At 36.8% G+C, this 23,980-nt stretch overlaps 3 protein-coding genes across 5 annotated transcripts; 1 reads left to right on the top strand and 2 right to left on the bottom strand.

The window, feature by feature from the left end:
* Positions 1-52: 52 nt before the first annotated feature.
* On the bottom strand, positions 53-7,353 carry rgs7bpa (regulator of G protein signaling 7 binding protein a). 3 transcript variants are annotated; one of them, XR_009272608.1, is made up of 7 exons: positions 6,628-7,350; positions 5,013-5,179; positions 3,045-3,175; positions 2,613-2,757; positions 2,443-2,513; positions 762-962; positions 53-320 (listed from the first exon to the last, which is right to left on the bottom strand). XR_009272608.1 is itself a non-coding variant. In XM_058785463.1 (6 exons), the coding sequence occupies exons 1-6, from the start codon at positions 6,766-6,768 to the stop codon at positions 871-873; spliced, it is 747 nt and encodes a 248-aa protein (XP_058641446.1). In that variant the 5' UTR covers positions 6,769-7,350; the 3' UTR covers positions 465-870. The 3 variants fall into 3 exon arrangements, 2 of the variants coding, with proteins under 2 accessions (XP_058641446.1, XP_058641447.1); XM_058785463.1 differs by lacking the exon at positions 53-320 and having other exon boundaries at positions 465-962; XM_058785464.1 differs by lacking the exons at positions 53-320; positions 762-962 and adding an exon at positions 970-1,215 and having other exon boundaries at positions 6,628-7,353.
* An 837-nt stretch (positions 7,354-8,190) lies between these two features.
* Positions 8,191-16,408, bottom strand: rnf180a (ring finger protein 180a). The gene is made up of 4 exons (XM_058785623.1): positions 15,760-16,408; positions 11,762-11,993; positions 9,119-9,244; positions 8,191-8,991 (listed from the first exon to the last, which is right to left on the bottom strand). Exons 1-4 carry the CDS (start codon positions 16,384-16,386, stop codon positions 8,789-8,791), a joined length of 1,188 nt encoding a protein of 395 aa, XP_058641606.1. The 5' UTR covers positions 16,387-16,408; the 3' UTR covers positions 8,191-8,788.
* Positions 16,409-18,223: 1,815 nt separating this feature from the next.
* htr1aa (5-hydroxytryptamine (serotonin) receptor 1A a) lies at positions 18,224-20,457 on the top strand. The gene has a single exon (XM_058785135.1). The coding sequence runs from the start codon at positions 18,837-18,839 to the stop codon at positions 20,043-20,045; it is 1,209 nt and encodes a 402-aa protein (XP_058641118.1). The 5' UTR covers positions 18,224-18,836; the 3' UTR covers positions 20,046-20,457.
* The last annotated feature ends 3,523 nt before the right edge of the window (positions 20,458-23,980 follow it).

The raw sequence follows: 23,980 nt of genomic DNA, 5'->3' as shown, positions 1-23,980 counted from the left end.
TCATTAAAAAAAGGTTTATTACCAATGTAAAACGACACTGCGCCTTTTCATAAACACTACAGTATCTTCACCATGCCTGACACATTTAGAACTGTTATTAATAAGCAAGACCCATGCTGAGCCCCTCCAATCTGGACTTATATCACACCAGATGGATAGACATGCCACCCTTTACTGACAATCTCTTTAAAAGAATCACAGTTTTGAAAAATAATTCAGAGCGCTAGGTTTACATTGTATATGTACATCTCTAAAATGTCCATTTATAGATATATTCTTTATTTACAAAGGCTTCTTCAGGTATTATATACTCCTAAAGGCTGAAAGAAAACGAAAAAAAGTTACAGGATTTCGGTTTATGGAAGACTAAATAATACTGTAGTAAAAACATGGTAACAACAAAATCAGATCAAAAGAACCAACAGATAGCACATTCACTCATGTTGCAGTATATTTTTCTTTAAAAAAAAAAAAAGAAAAAAAAAAGTTTAGCATAACCTAGGCTTTAATTAGCTCTCTTGAACGCCTCATTTTACAACACCTGTCTTGACAAAAAGCACAGCATATGAATCGTGTGGACAAACATAGCAGTATTCATACTACAAACCATTTTCTTTACTAAGCATAATGTAGACGAACATTCAGTTAAAAATGAAAATCTGTCGTACTGATCAAATATTATATAGTGTTTGTATGACTACTGATGTTACACAGATATTACTATTTATTCTCATAGCAGTAGGAAATTGGACAGAACTCACCAAAAGAAAGCACTGGTTTGGGAAATGGCAGTAGTACCGTTGATTGGTGAGTGTCACACATTGTGAGGAAACGCAGTCATTTGTGACTGGATTCTGGGAGAGAGAGCTCTTAGCTGGACACCAGACAACAGAGGCCAAAGAAACGCCGCTTTCTCTGCCGGACCAACGGGTATGGCGTCAGATTCAACAAACTGCTGTCATCTGTATTGATACCAAAACAGATACATGTAAAGATTAATACAGCAAGCATTAATGAATCATCTGTCCTTTTATTGGTCATCATATACGTTATACGTTTAACGAAATATTATTTCTGTCAGGACCACTATCGTCAAATATGACTGGCAATTAGTATACAGTTAGGATTGGTGGTATGGTTCTGTTCTGGGCAAGAACTCCCTGCGCTTCCATGCAGCCTAGCATGGATGAGAACAGGTAGAGCGGCGATAATCCCCTAAAGTAAATGGAACAGAACCAACATAAATGTATTGCAGATATCATTAATGTTCAATCATTTTATGTAAACATTTTAGAAATGAGTCTGTTTCAGGAATCAGAAGGCTGAATTCTAACTGGACGAGAGGAGGAGCTGGGGATGGAGAAGGGTAATTAGCTATTGAGCAACGTGAAACTGCTGATAATACTGAAGGACCCTATATATGAACACTGAGATAGGTGTCGTATTCCTATATGTAGACGTGGATCAGCTGAAAGTCAGCTGATGAGAACTTGACTAACATGACCTGCCAGAACTAACAATACTCTTGATTTTTAATTCAACATTTTGTTACCATCTAGCCAACATTAACTAGTTGTAAATCTAATTTTGAAATAAAATCTAAATGTTGCGATATTCTGAAATTTGCAAAATGGAAATAAAAACGTGGCCACTTGGGGAAGCAACTAAATTATTATTACTATTAATATTATTTTTCTGGCAAATAATCCTATTAAGTATGAGGACATCTTTAATGCTAAGTGAATCTTAATATATTACCGTTTAAAAGTTTGGGGTCAGTACTTTTTTTTTTTTTTTTTTTTAAGAAATTTTTTAAGAAATACTTTTATTATGAAAGGATGCATTAATAATAATAATAAAATCACAGTAAAGACATTTACTTACATGTTACAAAATATTCAAAAAAGTTCAGATAAATGCTGTTCTTTTAAACTTTCTATTCATCAAAGTGAAAAAGTATCACAATTTCCATAAAAATATTAAACAGCTGTTTATAACATTGACAATAAGAAATATTTCTTGATCAGCAACTCATCATATTAGAATTATTTCTAAAGGATCATGTGACACTGAAGACTTGAGTAATATCTGCTGAAAATTAACTTTGCTACCAAAGGAATAAATTCAATCTGAAAAATAATATAAAATAAATAATTAAAAAATATATTTAAAACAGACAACATGTTTTTTTTTAAATACTATTTTGAAATGTTACTGTTTTACTGTATTTTTGATCAAATGAATGTAATCTTGGTGAGCATAAGACCATTCTTTCAAATACAGAAAATCTTACAGCCCCAAACATTTGAACGGTAGTACAGATTAACAATTTGAGACCTTGATACTTTTGAAAAATTGTTGTTTGATGGCCATTTTGTGTAAGCTTTCAATGAATTTGTCGGTAAAATTTGCCAAAATATTCAGAAAGCCAAGAGATATTACCTTGGTTCTTCAGTGGTAAAGGCATGGTCTCCCTGAGTTTGCTTAGCAGATTTTTCATTTCTGTCATGTCCCTAGAACATCGAGGAGCCGTTTCAGATTCAAACTGTCAGTTTCATAGACAAAAAAAAAAAAAAAGAAGAAGATCCTGTTCAGCAGCTCAGACTATTCACCTCTCGATGTTCTCAATGTCTGTGGCCACCAGGAAGTATGTCTGCGGACATTCCGGCGGAGTGGATGACGTGTCTTCCAGGATTGGGATGTCAGAGCTGTCCTCTTTCTTACTTTCTACCTTTGTAGCTCCTGAATAATGTTTTCCTAGAACACATACAGTGAGACATCACTAACAGAAATGGTCAAAATATGTCATCTCAAGGTTTGACCCCAGGGCAACAAGTCAACCTGCTCCCAGAGCATCCATATTTACTGCTTCTGATGAGCTCAAATCAGATACAATTCACAGAAACTAGCAGTGTCGACTCCTGCAAACATTAAGCCACTGGAAAGCTCTACAGTTGAACAAGCCAGCCTTCATCAACACCAATTTCCTGTCGCTGGTGTGGCTGTTTCCTGCTGAGAGCCCAGGGGCGCCCTCACAGCATTACCTTTCCTGTGGAGCTGCAGGGATCCCAGCAGACACACAGACTTCAGCATCTCCGTCAGGTACATTTCCAGACAGCACTGCAGCTGGATAAAGAGGCGGCAGATCTCCGGATGTATTTCTCCATCTTCTGGGCTGTGAAAAAAAAGCATCAATAATGCATCTTAGATCTGGATTCTGCAGAGTTCTGGCCCCGAGCCCTGCGCGTCAACCTGTCTAATTTCTCACAAGATACATATCCCTGCGTTCCTATGCCTCACAGTCCACAACGAGTGACCAGTGACGGAAATCATCTCAGACACATTGTATGTCATGGTAGGCAATATAGCTATAGTATTTATTGTATATCTTGTCATTTTTAAAACTTTTGATGATATTGAATATATTTGTATTTATTATGTGCACTGAAATTGCTTAACAGTGTCTTTTTCCAATCTGTAGGACCATCATTTCAATTTAACAGCCACTGTAGATTCAAAAATTAAAAAAAATGAATTAAAAGCAATAATGGCTAAATTAATTTAATTTATTCATTTAAATGCACATAATATAACAATACAAATAAACAAAACTATTTTTAAAATGTGAAGCAGACCGAATGCAAATTGAGCTTTGAGTTGAAATATGGAAACAGAAATGATTCCCTTTATTTAACTTTATTAAACCATTCATGAAACTAATAAAATTACACTATCTTTATGAAACTTAATGACCAAATAAAAAAGCCCATTGAAATCATACCAACATTCAACATATATTCAGTATATATGCTATATGCCCTAACTAGATATTTGACTATTTCTGAGCAGCATGTTTACAAGGCTGTACAGACAATCTAGATCTCTAAACATATTAGCTCAGTGGCGAGTGAGAATTCTCAGAAAATCATTTTTTCTCAGAATCCTACGCCTGTAATTACTGCTCTGTAATTCCCAGGTGTAATGCTGTGGCATGGTGGAGACTTGATTTTCCTGTTCTTTTTTTTCCTTTTTTTCCCTGTTCTTGAATTACTTGGAACAGAGAGATGCACCAAATGCATGCATAAAAGATAAAGCAAGTAAAGCAAGGCCATAACCATGTCTTGAACCAAACCATTTTTTTTTTTTTTTTATGAAGTATAAAGAAATAAAACGCTAGGTCTGTTTCTAGTTGTAAAGTAATCATTTAGAATTATGTGCAAATAATATTTTAAAATATGTACACATTCACTCTTATTTGTATGCTTAATATGTTGAAAATGCAAAATGTTGTTTCATCACATTCAGTCTTAATTTTGATTCAGTTTTAGGCTGGTTTGAATCACTTTATATCACTGTCGGTTGTTTCATTACTTTCAACTTACCTTGCTCTCTGTCGATGTTAAAACTGAAGCTTGTTGCTGTACAGTAAACTTTCTATGTACAGTAAACCTCAACTTGTTTAATTCGACTGACCATCTCAATCATTTTGACATTGACAAACACTGTCAAACCGCTGAGACAGAGTACAGCAGAGCAGAGCAGTGCAAGAATTTCAGATATTGGGGGGACAATTTGGCCATTTCTAATCAAAAGCTGTGGTATTGATTTATTGTGTTCTTAGAATATGAATTCATGTAACAGCCACAGTATGCACAATTTACAACTTAATTCGCATTTACCCTGCTCGTCAAATAAAGCGCATGATATGCCAGTCAGCATCAGCTGATATTTATAACCTTATGTTGCTGTGAAGGTGAAATTTTGTCACAGTTTCATAATATATGACATGATTTAAATAGGGGGCCCATGACCCCTAGGGTGCCGAAGGGGTACTACAAGCTAATTATTGCTTGATAACAAATGGATTTTTGTGAAAGAAATGAAAAAAAAAAAGAAAAAATAAGACATTAATTTTAAACAATGCCACATTAAAATGTACTGTTAATATGTATGACTCTTTGCATCCACAATCAAATACCTGTATGCATGCATGTATGTATGTGTGTTTTTACCCTGATATTGCAGAAAGGTTTTGATGTGCAGTCCGTGCCATCTCACAGCCTTTTGTGCGTGTCTTGTGCATTTCCGCACGAAGAGAGGGACAATCAGCGGAAATCTCTCCAATAGAGATAACCAACTCCCTATAGAGGGCCACAAGTGTATTGAACTCCTGGACAACCTGATGGAAAAAAGAAAAACAGATGCAAACTGAGAAAATACAGGGCTCACAAAACCCTTTTAACCTCGAAAATGTATAAAGCATATAAAAGGAAACGTGACAATGCATTGATGAAAAGACATGTATCCAACTTGTCAAGAATTTTTTTTTTCATTCTGAACATCGAAACAACCTGACAATGCCACAAAGGTACAACAGGCTATTTGTTGGAGAGCAGCGCCACAGGCGACAGATGCTCATGCCGTTTTATCAATATTTGGCAGAAAGGAAGCGTTCAATGGCAAGCTGGTCTAACATAAATACTTTTAGCTAGAGTCTATTACTCGTTTTCATGTTTTAATTACTCATAAGTAATCTCAGAGTGATTATTTATTATTTCTCTAGTAACTATTCATTACAAATTAGCATTTATTTCAGTAGTGACAGTCACTAACACTTATTCACTCACTACTATAGTGACAAGTAACTGTGACATTACACACACTGCATATTTTTGTTGACAAGTTGCTTACAAACACCCCAGCACTTACAAGCAACACTGGAATAGTGACCAGCAACAACTGGAATACATATGTGACCCTAGACCACAAAACCAGTCATAAGGGTCAATTTTTTAAAATTGAGATTTATACATCATCTGAAAGCTGAATAAATTTCCATTGATGTATGGTTTGTTAGGATAGGACAATATTTGGCTGAGATCATAACTATTTGAAAATCTGGAATCTGAGGGTGCAAAAAATCAAAATATTGAGAAAATCTCCTTTAAAGTTGTCCAAATGAAGTTCTCAACAATGCATATTACTAATCAAAAATTAAGTTTTGGTAGGCTATATTAATTGTAGGAAATTTACAACATATCTTCATGGAACATGATCTTTACTTAATATCCTAAGGATTTTTGGCATAAAAGAAAAATCGATATTTTGACCCATACAATGTATCATTGGCTATTGCTACTTGACTGGTTTTGTGGCCCAGGGTCACATATTAGTCATAGATGAACAGCTAATATCAGCACCACAGAATTCGGTGTCAAAAATTCAAAGCAATTGGTCAATGTTAACCCGGCTTGCCACAAGCCTTCTGCCCGTTAATGGGGCAAAGACTCCTCAAACACAACACACAAGCCAGTTTGCTTTCCAAATGTGCTCGCAATTTTAACCCAAAATGGAGTACTAAATCATATCGCTCACTCCATGCCATAATCTGCCAAATGAAACGTTGTTCTTTGAAAATCAGCCCGAGAAAATGAAGCTGGAACCACCGCCGCCGCACCACAGGACAAGTCACAGACCTCCAAGCCAAATCATTCAATATTTAACGTCCCTAGTGTCGCATTATACATTTAGGATGTTGGCACTTGCAGAACCCTACGTGAATTTAAAACAGTGCTTGAAGAATCAGCAGGAATAATGCTGTGGGTCATGACGCAGGGATATACGCACCATTCTGCAGTCCGCTACGGCACGCAGAGCCTCGCTGCTCTCCCGGCGCTCCGACTCTCTGGACGGGGGCTTACTGCCGATCTGGAAAATGGTCCCGGCAGTTCTGGGGCGGTTTTTGCGCCCATTCGGTGCAGAACTCATGCATACACATCAAGTGAAGAAACTGCCCTGATGTAAAATGCCGATTGATCAATATGCTGCCACTCGTTTGGTAAATTTCTTACTCAGTTGATCGATCTGCCCGTGTCTTGCTCCTGGATTCTCTCCGCATTGCCACGATGCAGAAGCCGAGTCACCTTCATTCACTCCAGCAGAGAGCTGAAGTGTCCTTGCAGGGCTTCGTCTTCTTCAGCAGAGAGAAATGCGATAACAAAGAACCAGATGCAAACATGTCTTGATGCCCCGTATAGTCCTTCAACGAAGAAATAACAGCCGCTTTTAAACGAAACACCTCCCCGCGACAGTAACCGCAACTCGAAATAGACTAATATGCGCCGCAAGTTGAAACGATAAACTCTATATGGCGTTTACTGAGAGTAGGTAGCAGAAGGTGATCTAAGAGCTCTGTTCTAACCTTGATAGGTGCAGTTGCTTGAGGCATGACGTGGTTGAACACACTGCACTCTCATAGGATGAGAATACTAATGCAACAGATTCACCAACTCCAGTGTGTTCACGGCTTCATCAAGTGTGCCACTGAAAGGAAGCAGTAAAAATACACGAGTGAAATCATAGGCAGCTAAAATCTATCTATACCCTGCTGGAAGAAAAAGCACTATAAGTCAAGGTAAAGCTGGTGTGTCCAAAACACTTTTAAACCAAACAGACAGACATTTTGGATCAGGCTGGAGGACAAATCATCTTAAGACTGGTTTCAAAGTTTTTCAGCAGGTGCTAAATAGGCTATATAAGAAATAGTTAATGAGTATGTGTGTTTGTGTGTGTAAGCCATTTCAAATGAATCTTATTAAATATTCATAAAAGTAAAGTATCTTAAGGCTGGTTATTAGGTAATGTTGTACTTGTGGTTGACTCACACTAATTGTACAAAAAGCTAATTAGATTTAATATAGGATGAGTTGCTAATGGCAGCCTGTTTTGCTGTACTCTGCCAAATAACTAGAAACCAATGCAATTGAGATACTGTGTGTGTGTGTGTGTGTGTGTGTGTGTGTGTGTGTGTGCATGCACAAGATGAATAGAATTGATGTGGAGTGTCTTGACAACACATGTTGTAGAACAAGACAGCTTGTGTTAACAACACGGATTGGACAAGTTTCCAAAGGATAATACTTCATGCTTTCAACATGAAATATTTATTCAAGTGCAGGAAAAGATTTCCACTGCTAAAAGATTTTTATTGCTGCTTCATGTTTTTTTTATTTTTTATTTTATTTTTTTAAGATAAATTAATACTTGAATATAAAATCTATATATTGAATATAAAATAATAATAACATCAATCATTTTCATCAGAAACAATCTGTGACCAAAAGACAGTAGCAATTAACAGCAAATTGAGGTCCTTAATATCTTCAGTCAAATTTTATGGAACAAATAAAACATTGTTCCCTCATCATGTGCAGAAAGAGAGAGAGAGAGAATAAAAAAGTCTATCTAAGACAACAAACTGAGTAATAGGTATTGAGACCAGACAAAGAACCTTTATGGCAAATTTACAAATATTGTAAAAGCAAGCAAGAAAGGTTAAAAAACAAATGAGATGTTCTTATTCTCAGCAATATTTTATGAATAGTTTAGAAGCTGACCTATAGTTATGGATAGTTTACAAACCTCTAGAGAAGACCTTTTACAAGTTTATTCACATGAAAGTACAGCATGTGAATACAACTTGTAGTGAAATGAATAGTCCACTTGTGATTATCCATGCAAAGCTTCTCCATGCAGTCGGCCAAAATTCTGTTTAAAAGCAAACAGATATTAGGCAAACCACAAACTCAAAAATCATGATTCATCTTTACAGTAAACGGATCATCACGCTCTGGAATTTTTGCTGCATGAATTCATTTCTCTCTGTGACCGATTGGTGTTTCCTACACATAGTCCAGAAACAGCTGCAGTGCGTGATTCCCTTCTTGATGACTTTTGTATTGTCCTAAAAGATCTGAAACACCGCAGACAGCTTCCCTGTGCCTTCTCTTTAAAAAGAGAGGAAGAAGAAATAGCAGAAGAAGCAGAAGATAATGAAGCCAATGACCCAGTTGACGGAGTATATATAGATGATCACCATGTCCATGTCAAATCGCCAGCCATGCGAATCATCCTCAAAGTTGAAGGCATCAAGCCGGTAGCCCCCGTGAGGGAACTGGCGTCTGCCGATTGGACTTGCCTGCCTTTGAAAGCCTAAGAAAGAGAGAGTGGGAGAGAAAAAAAAGAGCAAGACAAAGAACAGTGAGCATTACTACCATATGAAGAATAACAACCGAATCTTAAGGCAAAACGATTGGAATAGTTGAAAAAATACTTTTACCTCCAAAAATTCGAAACAGTTTACGGCAGCTCGGAAGAGGCCATTTTGCACAGCCTGCTTTCTGGAAATTCTGCTTCCGAGACAGATATTCCTTTGGGAAGAATGTACGGGCTGTATGGTTCAGTTCTGTGAAGAGTGGGATGTGTGAATTTATTTATCTGTGAATCATCGGTGTGCTTATGTGCATTACTTCCAGAAAGCCCAGACTCATTTTAAATGGATTTATAATATATCTCATACAGCTTGTTTCTCAGATCAGATTCTGTCGGTCATATTTCATGCCATTTTTAGTGTTTGATATCAATATAAGATCCAAATTTCTGCTCAACCACTGTGAAAAACCATATAGAATGAATTAATTTTCCCATTAAGAACACAGATTTTTAACAATTCTCTGTAAACGTTTTAAGACTATAGTACAGTGAAAATAATTTGGTGTAGAAACAATTTTCACTGAGAAATTGGTTGTAAATTTCACAAAGAATTAAGAAGACATTGCATTAAACATGAAATTTTGAAGTTGAAAGACAATTTGACCTTGTAAAACTTTGTATATACAAAATACAACTACATATATTCACAATCATTTTTTACAGTGTATGTGATTTTCTAGATGCCATCAAATATTCAGAATATTCAAATATGCACTTCACTCTTATTAAAAAGAAAAGAAAAGAATCTCAACATCTCACATGGAATCTACTGTATCTCAGAACTGGTAAAAAACGTTTTGAAATCCCTATGGACAACATAAATGGTAAAAGTACTTCCAGAACCAAATTGTCTGAAAAATGTAGGCGCTCACTCTTGTGTTCAATCCCACTAAAAAGGTCCGTAATGTGAGGGAAGGATGTTACATTTGATCCTTCCTTTACATTTGAAGCCCACATTAGTTCCATTATTAGAACTGCCATTTAATATCTTCATAACATATCTCTCTGCTACATCCTTAGCCATAGAGATGCTTTTGTCTGTGCATTATCACTGCAAGTCTTAATTATTGCAATGTTCTTTTCTTTGCACTATTCTGCAAAACTATTCAATAAGTCAATAAATATATAGCTTCTGTGACCCATCTTTCTGAGCTCCTCCAACCATACATGCCATCACTTTCAGGTTCTTTAATTCAAGTCTACTTCAGTTAGCAGATTATTCACTGTCGTGAACTTTCTCCCTCAGATCTGAGCTTAAGCTCTATTCTCACAGTACTTCTCCTCTCCTCACTGTTAATCTTTGTCTTACAGAACTGTTTGAAGGCCAACCCAGAAGGCTAATGCTACATGTGTACCCTTGGGAATTTCTAATGGGTTTTCAGTCTATTTAGCCTCTCCTATTTGTTATGTAGCAACCTGTTAGCCACTTATGTTTATAAAGCACACAAAGGTTTAAAAATTCAGACTGTTTGTATTTTATGTTGTTGAAAATAATGTGAAAATCTCTTGAAGTAATATGAACCACAGACCTCGCTTTACTCACGAATCTAAACCCATAGGAAATTCCAGAGGAAATCGATTGCTTGTAAATCCTAACTGTCTTCAGGGTTTCAGGACTACAAAGTGAAGAGATCTGTTGTGCTGTTTTGTTTTGCTCATTTCCTTCTTTTGATGTTATTTCATTTTATGCATTGTTTTTTTGTTTACACTCTGTTCAAAATTTTTTGTTTGCATATTTATAGAGTGTCCTTAATAAGTATTATTATTAATAATAATAATAATAATAATAATAACAACAATAACAATAATATTTAACAATATTATATATATACAGTAATAGTAACAGTAATATTTAACAACAATAATAATAATAATGTTATTATTATTAGCTCTTTTGACAAATTACCAAATAAGATTACAAAAAATCACAACAACAATAACAAATGATTAATAATAATAATAATAATAATAATAATAATTAGCTGTTTTTGCAACCAATGTGACAAATCACAATAATAATAATAATCCTAAATTATATTTAAAAATCATATTAGTAGTTTTTCTGTTGTCTATTAGCTAGTTATTTTATATTATTATTTTTTATTAGCTAAAGTTGTGTGTTTGTTTGTTTTTTTTAAACTCTTGGGTAAATTCTTTGACAAATTCCCAAAAAGATAAAAAAACATAATCATCATCATCAACAGCAACAACAACAATAACAACAAATTACAAATAAATTATGATTATTAGCTGTTTTTTGACAAAGATTAAGATTAAAATAATACTTAAAATAAGATTACAAAAATAAATAACAAATGATAAATATGATAAAATATTATTAGCTGTTTTTGCAAACTCTTTGACGAATCACAACAACAGCAATAATAATAATAAATTATACAAAATAATTTAATTTAATTTAATTTAAACTTTTGGGTAACTTCTTTGACAAATTCCCAAAAAGATTTAAAAAAACAAAAACAACAAAAAAACAGCATCATCAACATCATCACCAACAAAAAAATAAATAAATAATTATTATAAGTTATGTTAGCTGTTTTTCGTCAAATTCCCAAAATTGATCCTTGAAAGTTACAACATTATTATTATTATTATTATTATTATTATTACTACTACTACTACTAATACAACTACTCACATTTTCAAAAAGATAACAGAACATTTTAGATGCCTTTCTTCTGAAACAAACCTTTCTGGAAGAAGACATGTGTTATGGTGGTTCTGCACAATGGACAGGGTGTGTTGGTGGGGCAGTTCTTGGCCAGCGTCCGCAGACAAGGCTCACAGAAGACGTGGCTGCAGGGATGGCACATGTACGGACTGAAGTAGACATCCAGACACACAGCACAGATATAGCCTTCACGATCCCGGCCGGGCAGCTCCTCATCCTCACTGCTGCTAGATGGGTTCCCTGTAGAGCTCTTCAGCAGAATGAGAGAGCAGAAGAGATGACTCAGTGCTGCTATTAAACTCAACAATCTGCTGAGCTTCACCTTTACTAGGGAGCATCGCTTGCAGTGTTATGCTGATGGCTCGTATAAACAGTGTTTTAACTTGATTGTTGGACTGTCAAACACACGGTAAAAGATTCCCTGAACTGTCCTGTTTTGGATTGTGTCACAGGCAGCCCGCAGGGGTGTTGTGTCCCACACGTCTCCTCTAGTGCACAGGGCCTGTCTGCATAATCACAGCTTTCCCACCCATGGGGACCTCCAGAGCCCATGGCCCTTGTTCCCTAGGTGTGTCATTATCACCAAATACACATCCCATAAAAGCCTCCACATCCCACTTGACAACCCAGAAATGCTTCCTGTGGACACCAGAATCCTAACATCAACATCTCACATGGAATCTGTTAGTGCCTATAATAAAGTAAAAACCCATCCTCTTTTATATGAGAGCATTTATAGTATTTTAATTGACATGGTATGTCACACTTGAAGTGTGTGCACTCCAAATGGAAAATATACAGCCTACCATCAGAATTATTACCAGTGAAATGAAAATGTAGGATTTCTCTTTCTCGTCACTGTATTATGAAGGTTCCTTACTTCATCTGCCAAATCACAACCCACCCCACTTCTAGACAGTGGACAATGACAAATGAAGGAGGAAGATGTTACTGCGTTTGAGTACTAGTAATCAGACCAAAACCAGGAATTATAGAACCAGCGCATTCTAAGAGCTGTCTTCTGTGGGTTTTGATTTCGTAGGAGACACTTTGGGGTGTTGTGCATTAAAGGATAATCAAAATCATTGTGAAGAGAAATACATTTTAATTTTAATAATCATTTAAAAAATGTTATTTGGTTTTACTTGAAATTTTTGAAAATGCTGGTGTGTTTATCGCAGTGAATTCAGAATCACTAATGCAGAACCTTTTGATTGTTGAAAGATGCCCTCTGCTGGAAAATTATACATTTTGAATTAATGATCTGTGAGTGATCATTCAGCTTTATAATGAGCTAAAGAAAAAAGGAAGAAGTAATGAATAATATACGAATATAGGAATATATATGAGAGATAATGTACAGCCAGTTGACCATTATCACAAAATAAACCCCAACATAAAAGATTAATTTGAGAAAAAATATTTGAAGAAAAATGGCCCATTACAATGTAGAAAAAACAATCAGTCTAGAAACTGCGAAAAGTGAAAATAAAAAATTATAGTATATATATATATATATATATATATATATACACACAGTATCTCACAGAAGTGAGTACACCCCTCACATTTTTGTAAATATTTTATTGTATCTTTTCATGTGACAATACTGAAGAAATGACACTTTGCTACAATGTAAAGTAGTGAGTGTACAGCTTGTATAACAGTGTAAATTTGCTGTCCCCTCAAAATAACTCAACACACAGCCATTAATGTCTAAACCGCTGGCCACAAAAGTGAGTACACCCCTAAGTGAAAATGTCCAAATTGGGCCCAATTAGCCATTTTCTCTCCCCGGTGTACTTTTTTTTTTTTTATATAATTTCGTGAATGGGGAGCAGGTGTGTTAAATTTGGTGTTATCATTCTCACTCTCTCATACTGGTCACTGGAAGTTCAACATGGCACCTCATGGCAAAGAACTCTTTGAGGATCTGAAAAAAAAAAATTGTTGCTCTACATAAAGATGGCGTAGGCTATAAGAAGATTGGCAAGACCCTGAAACTGAGCTGCAGCACAGTGGCCAAGACCATACAATGGTCGACCAAAGAAGTTGAGTGCACGTGCTTAGCGTCATATCCAGAGGTTGTGTTTGGGAAATAGACATATGAGTGCTGCCAGCATTGCTGCAGAGGTTGAAGGGGTGGGGGGTGAGCCTGTCAGTGCTCAGACCATACGCTGCACACTGCATCAAATTGGTCTGCATGGCTGTCGTCCCTGAAGGAAGCCTCTTCTAAAGATGATGCACAAGAAAGCCCGCAAACAGTTTGCTGAAGACAAGCAGACTAAAGACATGGATTACTGGAACCATGTCCTGTGGTCTGATGAGACCAATTTAAACTTATTTGGTTCAGATGGTGTCAAGCGAGTGTGGCGGCAACCAGGTGAGGAGTACAAAGACAAGTGTGTCTTGCCTACAGTCAAGCATGGTGATGGGAGTGTCATGGTCTGGGGCTGCACGAGTGCTGCTGGCACTGAGGAGCTACAGTTCATTGAGGGAAACATGAATGCCAACATGTACTGTGACATACTGAAGCAGAGCATGATCCCCTCCCTTTGGAGACTGGGCCGCAGGGCAGTATTCCAACATGATATCGACCACAAACACACCTCCAAGACGACCACTGTCTTGCTAAAGAAGCTGAGGGTAAAGGTGATGGATTGGCCAAGCATGTCTCCAGACCTGAACCCTATTGAGCATCTGTGGGGCATCCTCAAACGGAAGGTGGAGGAGCGCAAGGTCTCTAACATCCACCAGCTCCGTGATGTCGTCATGGAGTGGAAGAGGACTCCAGTGGCAACCTGTGAAGCTCTGGTGAACTCCATGCCCAAGAGGATTAAGGCAGTGCTGGAAAATTATGGTGGCCACACAAAATATTGACACTTTGGGCCCAATTTGGACATTTTCACTTAGGGGTGTACTCACTTTTGTGGCCAGCGGTTTAGAAATTAATGACTGTGTGTTGAGTTATTTTGAGGGAACAGCAAATTTACACTGTTATACAAGCTGTACACTCACTACTTTACATTGTAGCAAAGTGTCATTTTTTTCAGTGTTGTCACATGAAAAGATATAATAAAATATTTACAAAAATGTGAGGGGTGTACTCACTTATGTGAGATACTGTGTGTGTGTGTATATATATATATATTTATATCACATAGTAATATATAGGCCTATATTATTAGTAGTAGTATTATTTCTGCAAATCAAAGTTACATGTTTACCTCTAGGTTTACTCTCATCCAGCTCTTTGTCTCTTACTAGTTAGATTTTTTTCCACATGGGTGATGTTTGCATTGTCTTGTTTGAACTTTTTTATTATTTATTTATTTTTATTTTTTTATTGTCTTGTTTTAGGTTTTATATTTATCATAAAAGTAACATTGTAGTCCCCTGATGCTATTTCAACCAAGCCAGTAAACATTAATAACTTATATAAATACCAGCATTTACTTATATAAAACAATTTGGGGAATCTAAATTGGGCTAAATAACTGTATAAAACTTTATATATAGTATATATAGATTTTATATGTAAGATCTTATAAAAATATATGCATGTAAACAAATTAAATATTTCATTTAAAAAAAGTTTTTAATTTTGACTGTTTTCATTATAAAATAATTTATTTTAATGTTACATTATTATTTATTAAATGATTAGCTTTTCATCAACACTTGAAAAGCTGATGATAAATCAATTAAATTAATTTGATTTATTAACTAGACAAGTTATTCTATAATAATTTAATCTTTAGCTCTAAATTTACAGAAAAATATTACAACTGCATATTAATTTGTTGCATTGTTTTACTTTTTCATTTGTATCACATTTGAAAGCGACTTAACAATAGCAAATAAGTTTTTCTTATCTTCATTTGCTGTCAGTGTTTGCTTCTTTAGAAATGCAGCTGAAAAGAGCTAATATTCTGACAGAAAAGCTTCGGTCGTATTACAGCTCAGATAGCATGTCTAAGTGTGTAAATACATGCTTGATTGCGTTTCTGTTTCACCTGCACGTTCTCCTGCTGCTGGCTCTGTCTGCAGCGCTCTCTCCTCCTCTGTCTCCTCCTCAGGCTCTTCAGTCGCTTCCTCTCTCTCTTACCCGGCCTGCGTTCCCCAGTGGGAGTGGGTGTAAGCAGGGATGAAGCCACGCTGAGCCCTGCTGGAGCTCTGCCAGCCTGTTCTCCAGCCTCCTGTTCCTCGTCAGAGCTGCTGAGAGACATCAGAGGAGCTCTGCGGTTGAAGGAGCCGCCTGCTTCCTGATCCTCGCGAGAGATGTGTGAGCCTCTAATAATATCCGACCTAACAGGTTCTAGATCAGACCTCCTCGAAAGCATCACAGCCCTGCTATAGGGAGGAGGACTCGTCCTATGGCATGGGGAAGTGGAGGCCTGCTGGCTGGCTGTGGACCTCAGAATACGCCCTGTCTGGAGATCACGGTCTGGAAAGTGCAGTTCAGAGTATCCTGGGGAGTTTTGCTCCCTGTAATGAGCCTCCCGGTGGGCGTTTGTATAGTCCAGACTGAACGTCTTCCTGTGGGCTAGTCTGGCTCCAAGTTTGGCCTTCTGCAGAGGCCTGACCTCCAAACACAGGGCCTCCGCCGTGTGCCCAAGGTCCTCTTCTCCATGCGAGTCCATCTCAGATCGGACAACTCAATGTTGAACCGAAACCTCCCCCCCACCCCACTGCACCCAACTCTGCAGCAGGCCAGGAAACATTTGAGTTCATTGTTGAAGAGGTGAGCAGGAACATACTGGCCCCCTGAGGTATTTTGCACTGTTGACAAAGGTAAAGCCCCCTAAATAGTGGCAGTTCAGCGACCCGATTGTCTCTGGGGGCCTATAGAATTCAAACAACCCACAATGCATGCATTGTGTTACAAGGGTGGCAAAATTAGGTGAAATAACTAGACCAACCTTTTTCAACAGACACCGTCAGCTCTTTTTCTATCTGAACAATTGGCAGCATATGGGAATATGACAGTCACGCTGACTGAAACGAAATTTGTGGTCATTTTATACAGTTTGCAAGAGTGGCTTCTACTTTTCTAATTTTTCTTTTTCTTTTTTTCATACTGTCATTATGTTATAAGGGCAAGTTTTAAACAATTATTTTATTTAAACAATTATAATTTGAATTAAATATGATATAATATTAATATAATTATTAATATATTCTTAGTTCATTCATATTAAAATATTTTTTATATTTTTATATTTAGTATATTTTAATGATATCTTTTAAAATTTAATGATATTTTACAGTGGATAACAAAATAGTTGTTCATATGGATTTTTTGTAAGTAATTTCAAGAAAATCTTAAATCAGTTATAAGTTAATGCAAAATTAATTTCAACTTCATTGATGAAAATAGATCAAAGATACATGTAAAACAGTAAAAGATTTCTAAACTCTTAATGGAAAGCAAAGAAATGAATAATACGTTTATAATAATAGGCTAATAATAATAATAATATTTTTAATACGACAAACATCTGTCTTAGCTTATGTCCTCCAGAGTAAAGGGCATAAAGAGTAAAATGGTGATGTCTTTTTAATTGTCCTCTGCACAGTTGTGAATATGCAAACTTTCGTTGAGCTCAGTTTTTTTTTTCACACCTCTCACAACTCTGGCATGTTTTCAAAGACACATACAAGTTGAATGCCATTACATAAGGTAACGTAAGCATGTTATCGCACATTTTTCATTATTAATCATACATATTGATAGGCTTTGCGATAGCCGTGGTAAAAAAAAAAAAAAAAATGCATTGATATAATTTTTATTCCAGCACTTTTTCAGTATTAAATGAGGTGGGAGAAGGAAAGTCTATGCAGTATGAAGTTAAGAGTGATCTGAATCGTTGGGAAGAGGGGTCTCGTTCCACAATACATCCTCGTTATTTTCTTTCATCTTTTTGCCATGTTCTCACCAGATGGCAGCAGATTTCCGTTCTGGGGAACTCATGGAACTGTCCGTGGTGCTGAAAGTGCATTTTCCCGATGCATCTCTGCAACAAAAGTCATAGGCCTATAGAGTACATCTAATAATCTAATAATCATCAAAAAGTTTGTGATATTCAAAACATTATTACTGTCATGATATATTACTGAAAAAAAAAATGGTAACCTAAAAATGTTCTAAATTAGTTGGTAGCCTATTATTCCAATCAAAAAATATTATTTAGCATCACTGAATCAACCTAAGTACATTAATACAAGCAAAACAAATTTTTTTTATTAATCAAAACAGGTAAAAAGTAGATCTTTAAGGCAACAATTGCAGGTTACGACTCTTTAGAGTGTAATGATCATATAATAGCCTATTAACGGTTCCATTTTTTAAAATGGCATTATTTGTATACACATTTTTAATTCATTGTAATTTATTCATCAGATCTAGCTACATGCACTGCCATTATTATCTTTATTTCCAACAATTAAACTTACACCCATTAATAATTTGTCTCAAGATTCAAATTTCAAGCTGATTTTCTTTATCTGCAACGAAAATCAAATTGGTTGAAAGAGTGCAAGGACTTTTTCACTGCAAAACTATAATAAACGAATAAAAACGTTTCAGACGGCTGTGTGAAGAAATAAATTCGAGTTTCATATAACATGTTTGCAGAAAATGTGCCTTTGTCAGCAAACGAATAAAAACGTTTCAGACGGCTGTGTGAAGAAATAAAATCGAGTTTCATATAACATGTTTGCAGAAAATGTGCCTTTGTCAGCAAAACAAGTACCTCAGAAACAATTTACCAGAAGCAGCACGTTGTTGAATTAGCCTGCGCAACTTTCATAACAGCAACTGTTGAATATCTCAAAACATATTGTACTAGACCACTGCACATCCGAAAGGACAACTTTGTCCTGCTGTAAAGCTTGCACGGCCGCTCTGCAAAGTGCGCGCGCCATCTCTGACGCACTTAGCACGACTCGTATAAATGAATTCACTTCGTCACTGGGCGCCAATGATCGCAGCTCGAGCGTGCGGCACTTCCTGAGCCCGGAGCCCGCCATGCGTCTTCAGAGCAGCGAGGTGACCGGCGCGAGGGACCGTCTCTGAGTGACCGCTCTCACCATGGAGAGTTACAACAACACCACAGAAAGCCAAGACTGGAACGGGAACGCGACGACAGTTAGCGAAGTTGCTTTGAGTTACCAAATAATCGGCTCGCTTTTCCTGGCCGCGTTAATTCTGTTTGCCATATTGGGAAACGCGTGTGTCATCGCTGCCATTGCCTTGGAGAGATCGCTTCAGAATGTGGCCAACTATCTCATCGGCTCTCTGGCCGTCACAGACCTCATGGTGTCGGTTCTAGTGCTACCCATGGCAGCCCTGTATCAGGTTCTGAACAAATGGACTTTGGGACAGGAGATGTGCGATATTTTCATCTCTCTAGACGTGTTGTGCTGCACCTCTTCCATCCTGCACCTGTGCGCAATCGCTTTGGATAGATACTGGGCCATCACTGATCCCATAGACTATGTGAATAAAAGGACCCCGAGACGAGCGGCTATCTTGATCAGCCTCACTTGGCTAATAGGATTTTCCATTTCCATTCCTCCCATGTTGGGCTGGAGGAAACCAGAGGACCGGGCAGATCCCGACGCGTGCACAATCAGCCAAGACCACGGGTACACCATCTACTCAACTTTTGGAGCTTTCTACATCCCCCTCATCCTCATGCTGGTCCTCTACGGGCGGATATTCCGAGCGGCGAGGTTTCGCATAAGGAAAACCGTGAAGAAAACTGAGAAAGCTAAAATCGCGGACAAATGCCTGGCGGTGTCTCCGGCGCTGTTCCCGAAGAAAGCGAACGGCGAGGTGAGCAAAACTTGGAAGCGAAGCGTTGAGCCGCAGCCGGGACCGTGCGTAAACGGAGCGCTCAAACACTCGGACGACGGAGAGTCGTTCGAGATTACAGAAGTTCAGACCGTGTCCAGAAACCACCTGAGCCTGCCCAACAACCCTCAGTCGTGCTTCGAGAGCAGAAACGAGAGGAACACGGAAGCGAAGCGCAAAGTGGCTCTGGCCAGAGAGCGCAAAACGGTCAAGACTCTGGGAATCATTATGGGCACGTTCATTTTCTGCTGGCTGCCCTTCTTCATCGTGGCGCTTGTTTTGCCTTTCTGTCAAGAATGTTTCATGCCTGAGTGGTTGAGGGCGGTCATTAATTGGCTTGGATACTCTAACTCACTTTTGAACCCCATCATATACGCGTACTTTAACAAAGACTTCCAGAACGCATTTAAGAAGATCTTGAAATGCAAATGCATTAGACAGTGAACGATGCTGTTTAACGGATGCTAATATGCAGATATTGATTGTTAAAGAACTGCTCTAAAGGCATTAGTACGAACGGACCCAGTGCGGGACAGTACAGCACAAGAAGAGGTAGAGCTCTGTCCTTGTGTATTTGTTTATCTGTGAAGTTTATCTGCATCCACCACAAAAAAAAAAAAAATTGCATATACAACTGGATGGATTCAGATTAGACCAGGACTCTCAGACCAGCTGTGTGCATTCAATAATAAAGCCCTTAAACAAAAAATGCTTTTATTTTACTGTATATGATGAAAGCCACCTTTCTCCGAGCAGGAAGCTGTGGTGGGATTGTAAGCACACAGAGATGTCAAGATCCAGCAGATCATTTATGTAGAAAAATGTAATGTGAAACCATTTCTCATTTTTATTTATTTTCAGCAGTTTTCTTATATGACATGGACTGACTGGAAATATCTTGAAATAAAACATAAATCTAGATCACAAAAAATGGACTGCATTTGAATCATTGCATTTGGGGTGGGATGGGGCTCTTTAATGAGGATGGAAAGAAAAAAAATCACGTGTTTAACCACACACTGTTCAGGTGTATAATTGAACAAAGTCATGAACAAAAATATAAATTATATTTAAATACCAGTTAGTGTGACAGTATAACGCAACCTCCCTAAAAGGATTATGTTCTTTTTCATTTGGCATATAAAGAAGCTCTAGGTAAGCCAAAAATATTTCATTTGCAAATATGTGCACTTAGATAATAAAGCACTATAAAGTGTGTGTTAAATGTCAGTGACGGTTAGTATCAGAGTACGCAATGATCAGTTTGCCTCAGGCACAGCTAGGCCTTTACCCATGGGGCCTTTGTTCCTCTAATTCTGCAGTCATGCCACACTGCATTAAAAAGTAACTTAGAACCCATAAGCCCAATTCAAGTGATTAAAAACGAAAACCCTTCTGTTTGTTCTCGAAGGTTTTAAAGAGCCTAATAGGAATAGTTTACCCAAAAATTAAAAATTGATGAAAATTTACTCACCCTCGGGTCATCCACAATGTAGATGAGTTTATTTCTTTGGAGATTTGGAGAAATTTATTACATCACTTGCTGTCCAATGGATCAGTGAATGGGTGCCGTCAGAATGAGAGTCCAAACAGCTGATAAAAACATCACAATAATCCACAGGACTCCTATCCATCAATTAACATCCTGTGAATCAAATCGAATGTGAAGGTACGTGAAACAAATCCAATCGTTAAGATGTTTTTAACTTCAAACCATTGATTTCAGCCATAATAGAGTCATCTGTTCATAATATTTCTTGCTTCAGTGAAAATCAAGCCAAAACAGTCGAATACAGTTCTAAACGAATATGTTGGTAGATTTTGATGTGAAGGTATTTTGGTACTTGTTAATTGATGGACTAAAGTCATTGTGATATTATTGTGATGGTTTTATCATCTGTTTGGACTCTCATTCTGACGGCACCCATTCACTACAGAGGATTCATTGGTGAGCAAGTGATGCAATGCTACAGAATATCTCCAAATCTGTTCCGATGAAGAAACAAACTGTTCTACATCTTGGATGACTTCAGGGTGAGTACATTTTCAGCAAATTTTCATTATTGGGTGAACTGTTCCTTTAAAGTCTAAGGCAAATAAAATGACTTCAGCTATCGTTACAGACCTCCTCTGGTAAATTGAATTTGCTTATGTCACCCAAACATCTTTTACACATGTCTCCAGATGTTTAATTCTTTAAAACTAGCCCTATAGCTTATAAACCTCCTCTATTTCCAGTGACATTTTCAATGTATCAAGTCAGTGGCCACATGCACAGTCTGATGGGAGAGGCAATGGTGCAGAAATGTTATTCAAATAACATCCTAAGGCTCTGCCCACACAGAACCCTGGCAAAATATAAATGCCAGAAAAGATAAATGGAAAATACTCAACGTAATGTTTATGATTCGCTTTTCCCCCTACATTTGTAAATGTGCTGTTTTTACTGACACTGCCTTGTGAGGAGGATGTTCGGAGGAGCTGACAGCATTGATAACATGACAATGGATATTGTGAATGAACACAAAGCTCTTGCTGTAATATCCTCTGTAGATGTGAAATTTTGCTGACTCACTCCTTTAGCACACAGAGGACTAATTTTGCCCATTTTCACTTGTGACATTTTTTTAAATGTTCCAGCACTTCTCATGGCAGTGGTCATGCCCTCGTGTCAAAGTTATAAATGGCCAGTCACTAACTTTGGCTTGATTGGAAACTATAGGGGAAACGCACAATATGTATTCCTCCCCCTTGTGCTCTGGAGTAAATTGAAATGGCCATGAGGGACATTCGCAAGGTCATTCTAACCTTGATACAACTATTTGTGAGGCTAAATGACAGCGAAATAACATTTTGAAGTCACTCTCATCTTCTGAGGAAAGTCTCAGTCTAGAGACAGCTAGTTTTTGAATGTGGCTGTTAGTTACTCAGCTGACCTTTGCTTTAGAGTATTAAGAAGAGATTAAGCTGCACGTTTGTCATTTCTTTCTTTCTTTCAAAAAAAAGATATTGTCTATAACCTATGAATCATCACTTCCTTGAACTTAAACAAGCTCTGATGGATCTTTCCCCTGCTGAATAGTTGAAATTAATAGAAAGAAATTATTATAACAAGCTGTATCTGTGCGATAAGTTGACACAGTGTTGAATCTCTGGATTGTAGCACATGACCTTGTTGAGCGCTCCTATTAAAAGGACATCTCAAATCAACACATTATTCTAGATAAAACATTTTTTTTTTAAATCAGATGCTCGAATGGATGTTTAATCCCTTTACAATTCAGGTTAGTGTAGGGTAAAAGTTTGGGGTTGATTAGAATGTTTAATGTTTTTGAAAGATCATTCTTATGGTGACCAAGGCTGTTATTTGATGAAACATACAGTAAAAGCTGTAATACTGTTAAATATGATATTTTATAATAACTGTATTCTATTGTAATATTTATCCCTAGTCTTCAGTGCCACATGATACTTTAGAAATCACTCTAATATGCTGATTTGGTGTTTAAGAAACAGTTGTACTACTTCAATATTTTTTGGGAAGCATGATCATTTTTTCAAGGATTTTTGATGAATAAAAAAGTTCAAAATAACAGCATTTATTTGAAACAGAAATCATTTGTAACATTATAAATTTCACTTTTGATAAATTTAATGCATCCTTACTGAATTAGCATGAACTTTTTTTCAAAAAAGAATCTTATACTGACCTTGAAGTTTGAACAGTAGTGCATTATTTTTGCAATCTATTAAAATTTGTATGAAAATAATATAAAAATACAAAACAACATAACACAATATAAATATATATATAATAATATAATATACAGTATAAACTAGGATCTTTTGAACATAATGAATAATTATACAATGCATTGATCTCTCCCAATGGCACTTTCAATGTTTTCTCATATGCTGTATTATGGTATTTCAGTGAGCTAATTTTAGAGGTAAATTTACAAAAGGGATGACAACAAACTCCTTTTAAGACTGTTAAAGTGAAAGGCCCTAATGTAACGATGAGTTCACGCTAATGCATGTTTAGTGAGTCATTATCTCAGTCACTTCAGCTTCTGTTTCAGTGTTGGTTTTGGAGAGGGCCAAACCAAAGAGCTTTATGGGATCAAAAGTCCTCCACTGGGACCATGATAACATTTATTCAAAAAGAAACAGAATGCAAGCTAGTTCATTAAATAGACAGATATTTCTGTTCTACAAAAGCAAGTTTATATATATATATATATATATATATATATATATATACATACAGTATATATATATATATATATACTGTAAAAGTGATAAGTTTTCTCAACGGGTTTCCTCAATTTTTTAAGTTAAGTCAACTTATCACTTTTTACAGTATATATATTAGGGGT

This window comes from Onychostoma macrolepis, chromosome 08 (genome assembly GCF_012432095.1).
Source record: "Onychostoma macrolepis isolate SWU-2019 chromosome 08, ASM1243209v1, whole genome shotgun sequence".
NCBI lineage: Eukaryota > Metazoa > Chordata > Actinopteri > Cypriniformes > Cyprinidae > Onychostoma > Onychostoma macrolepis.
Note: the sequence above shows the minus strand (reverse complement) of the source record. Positions and strands in the feature narration are given on the sequence as shown.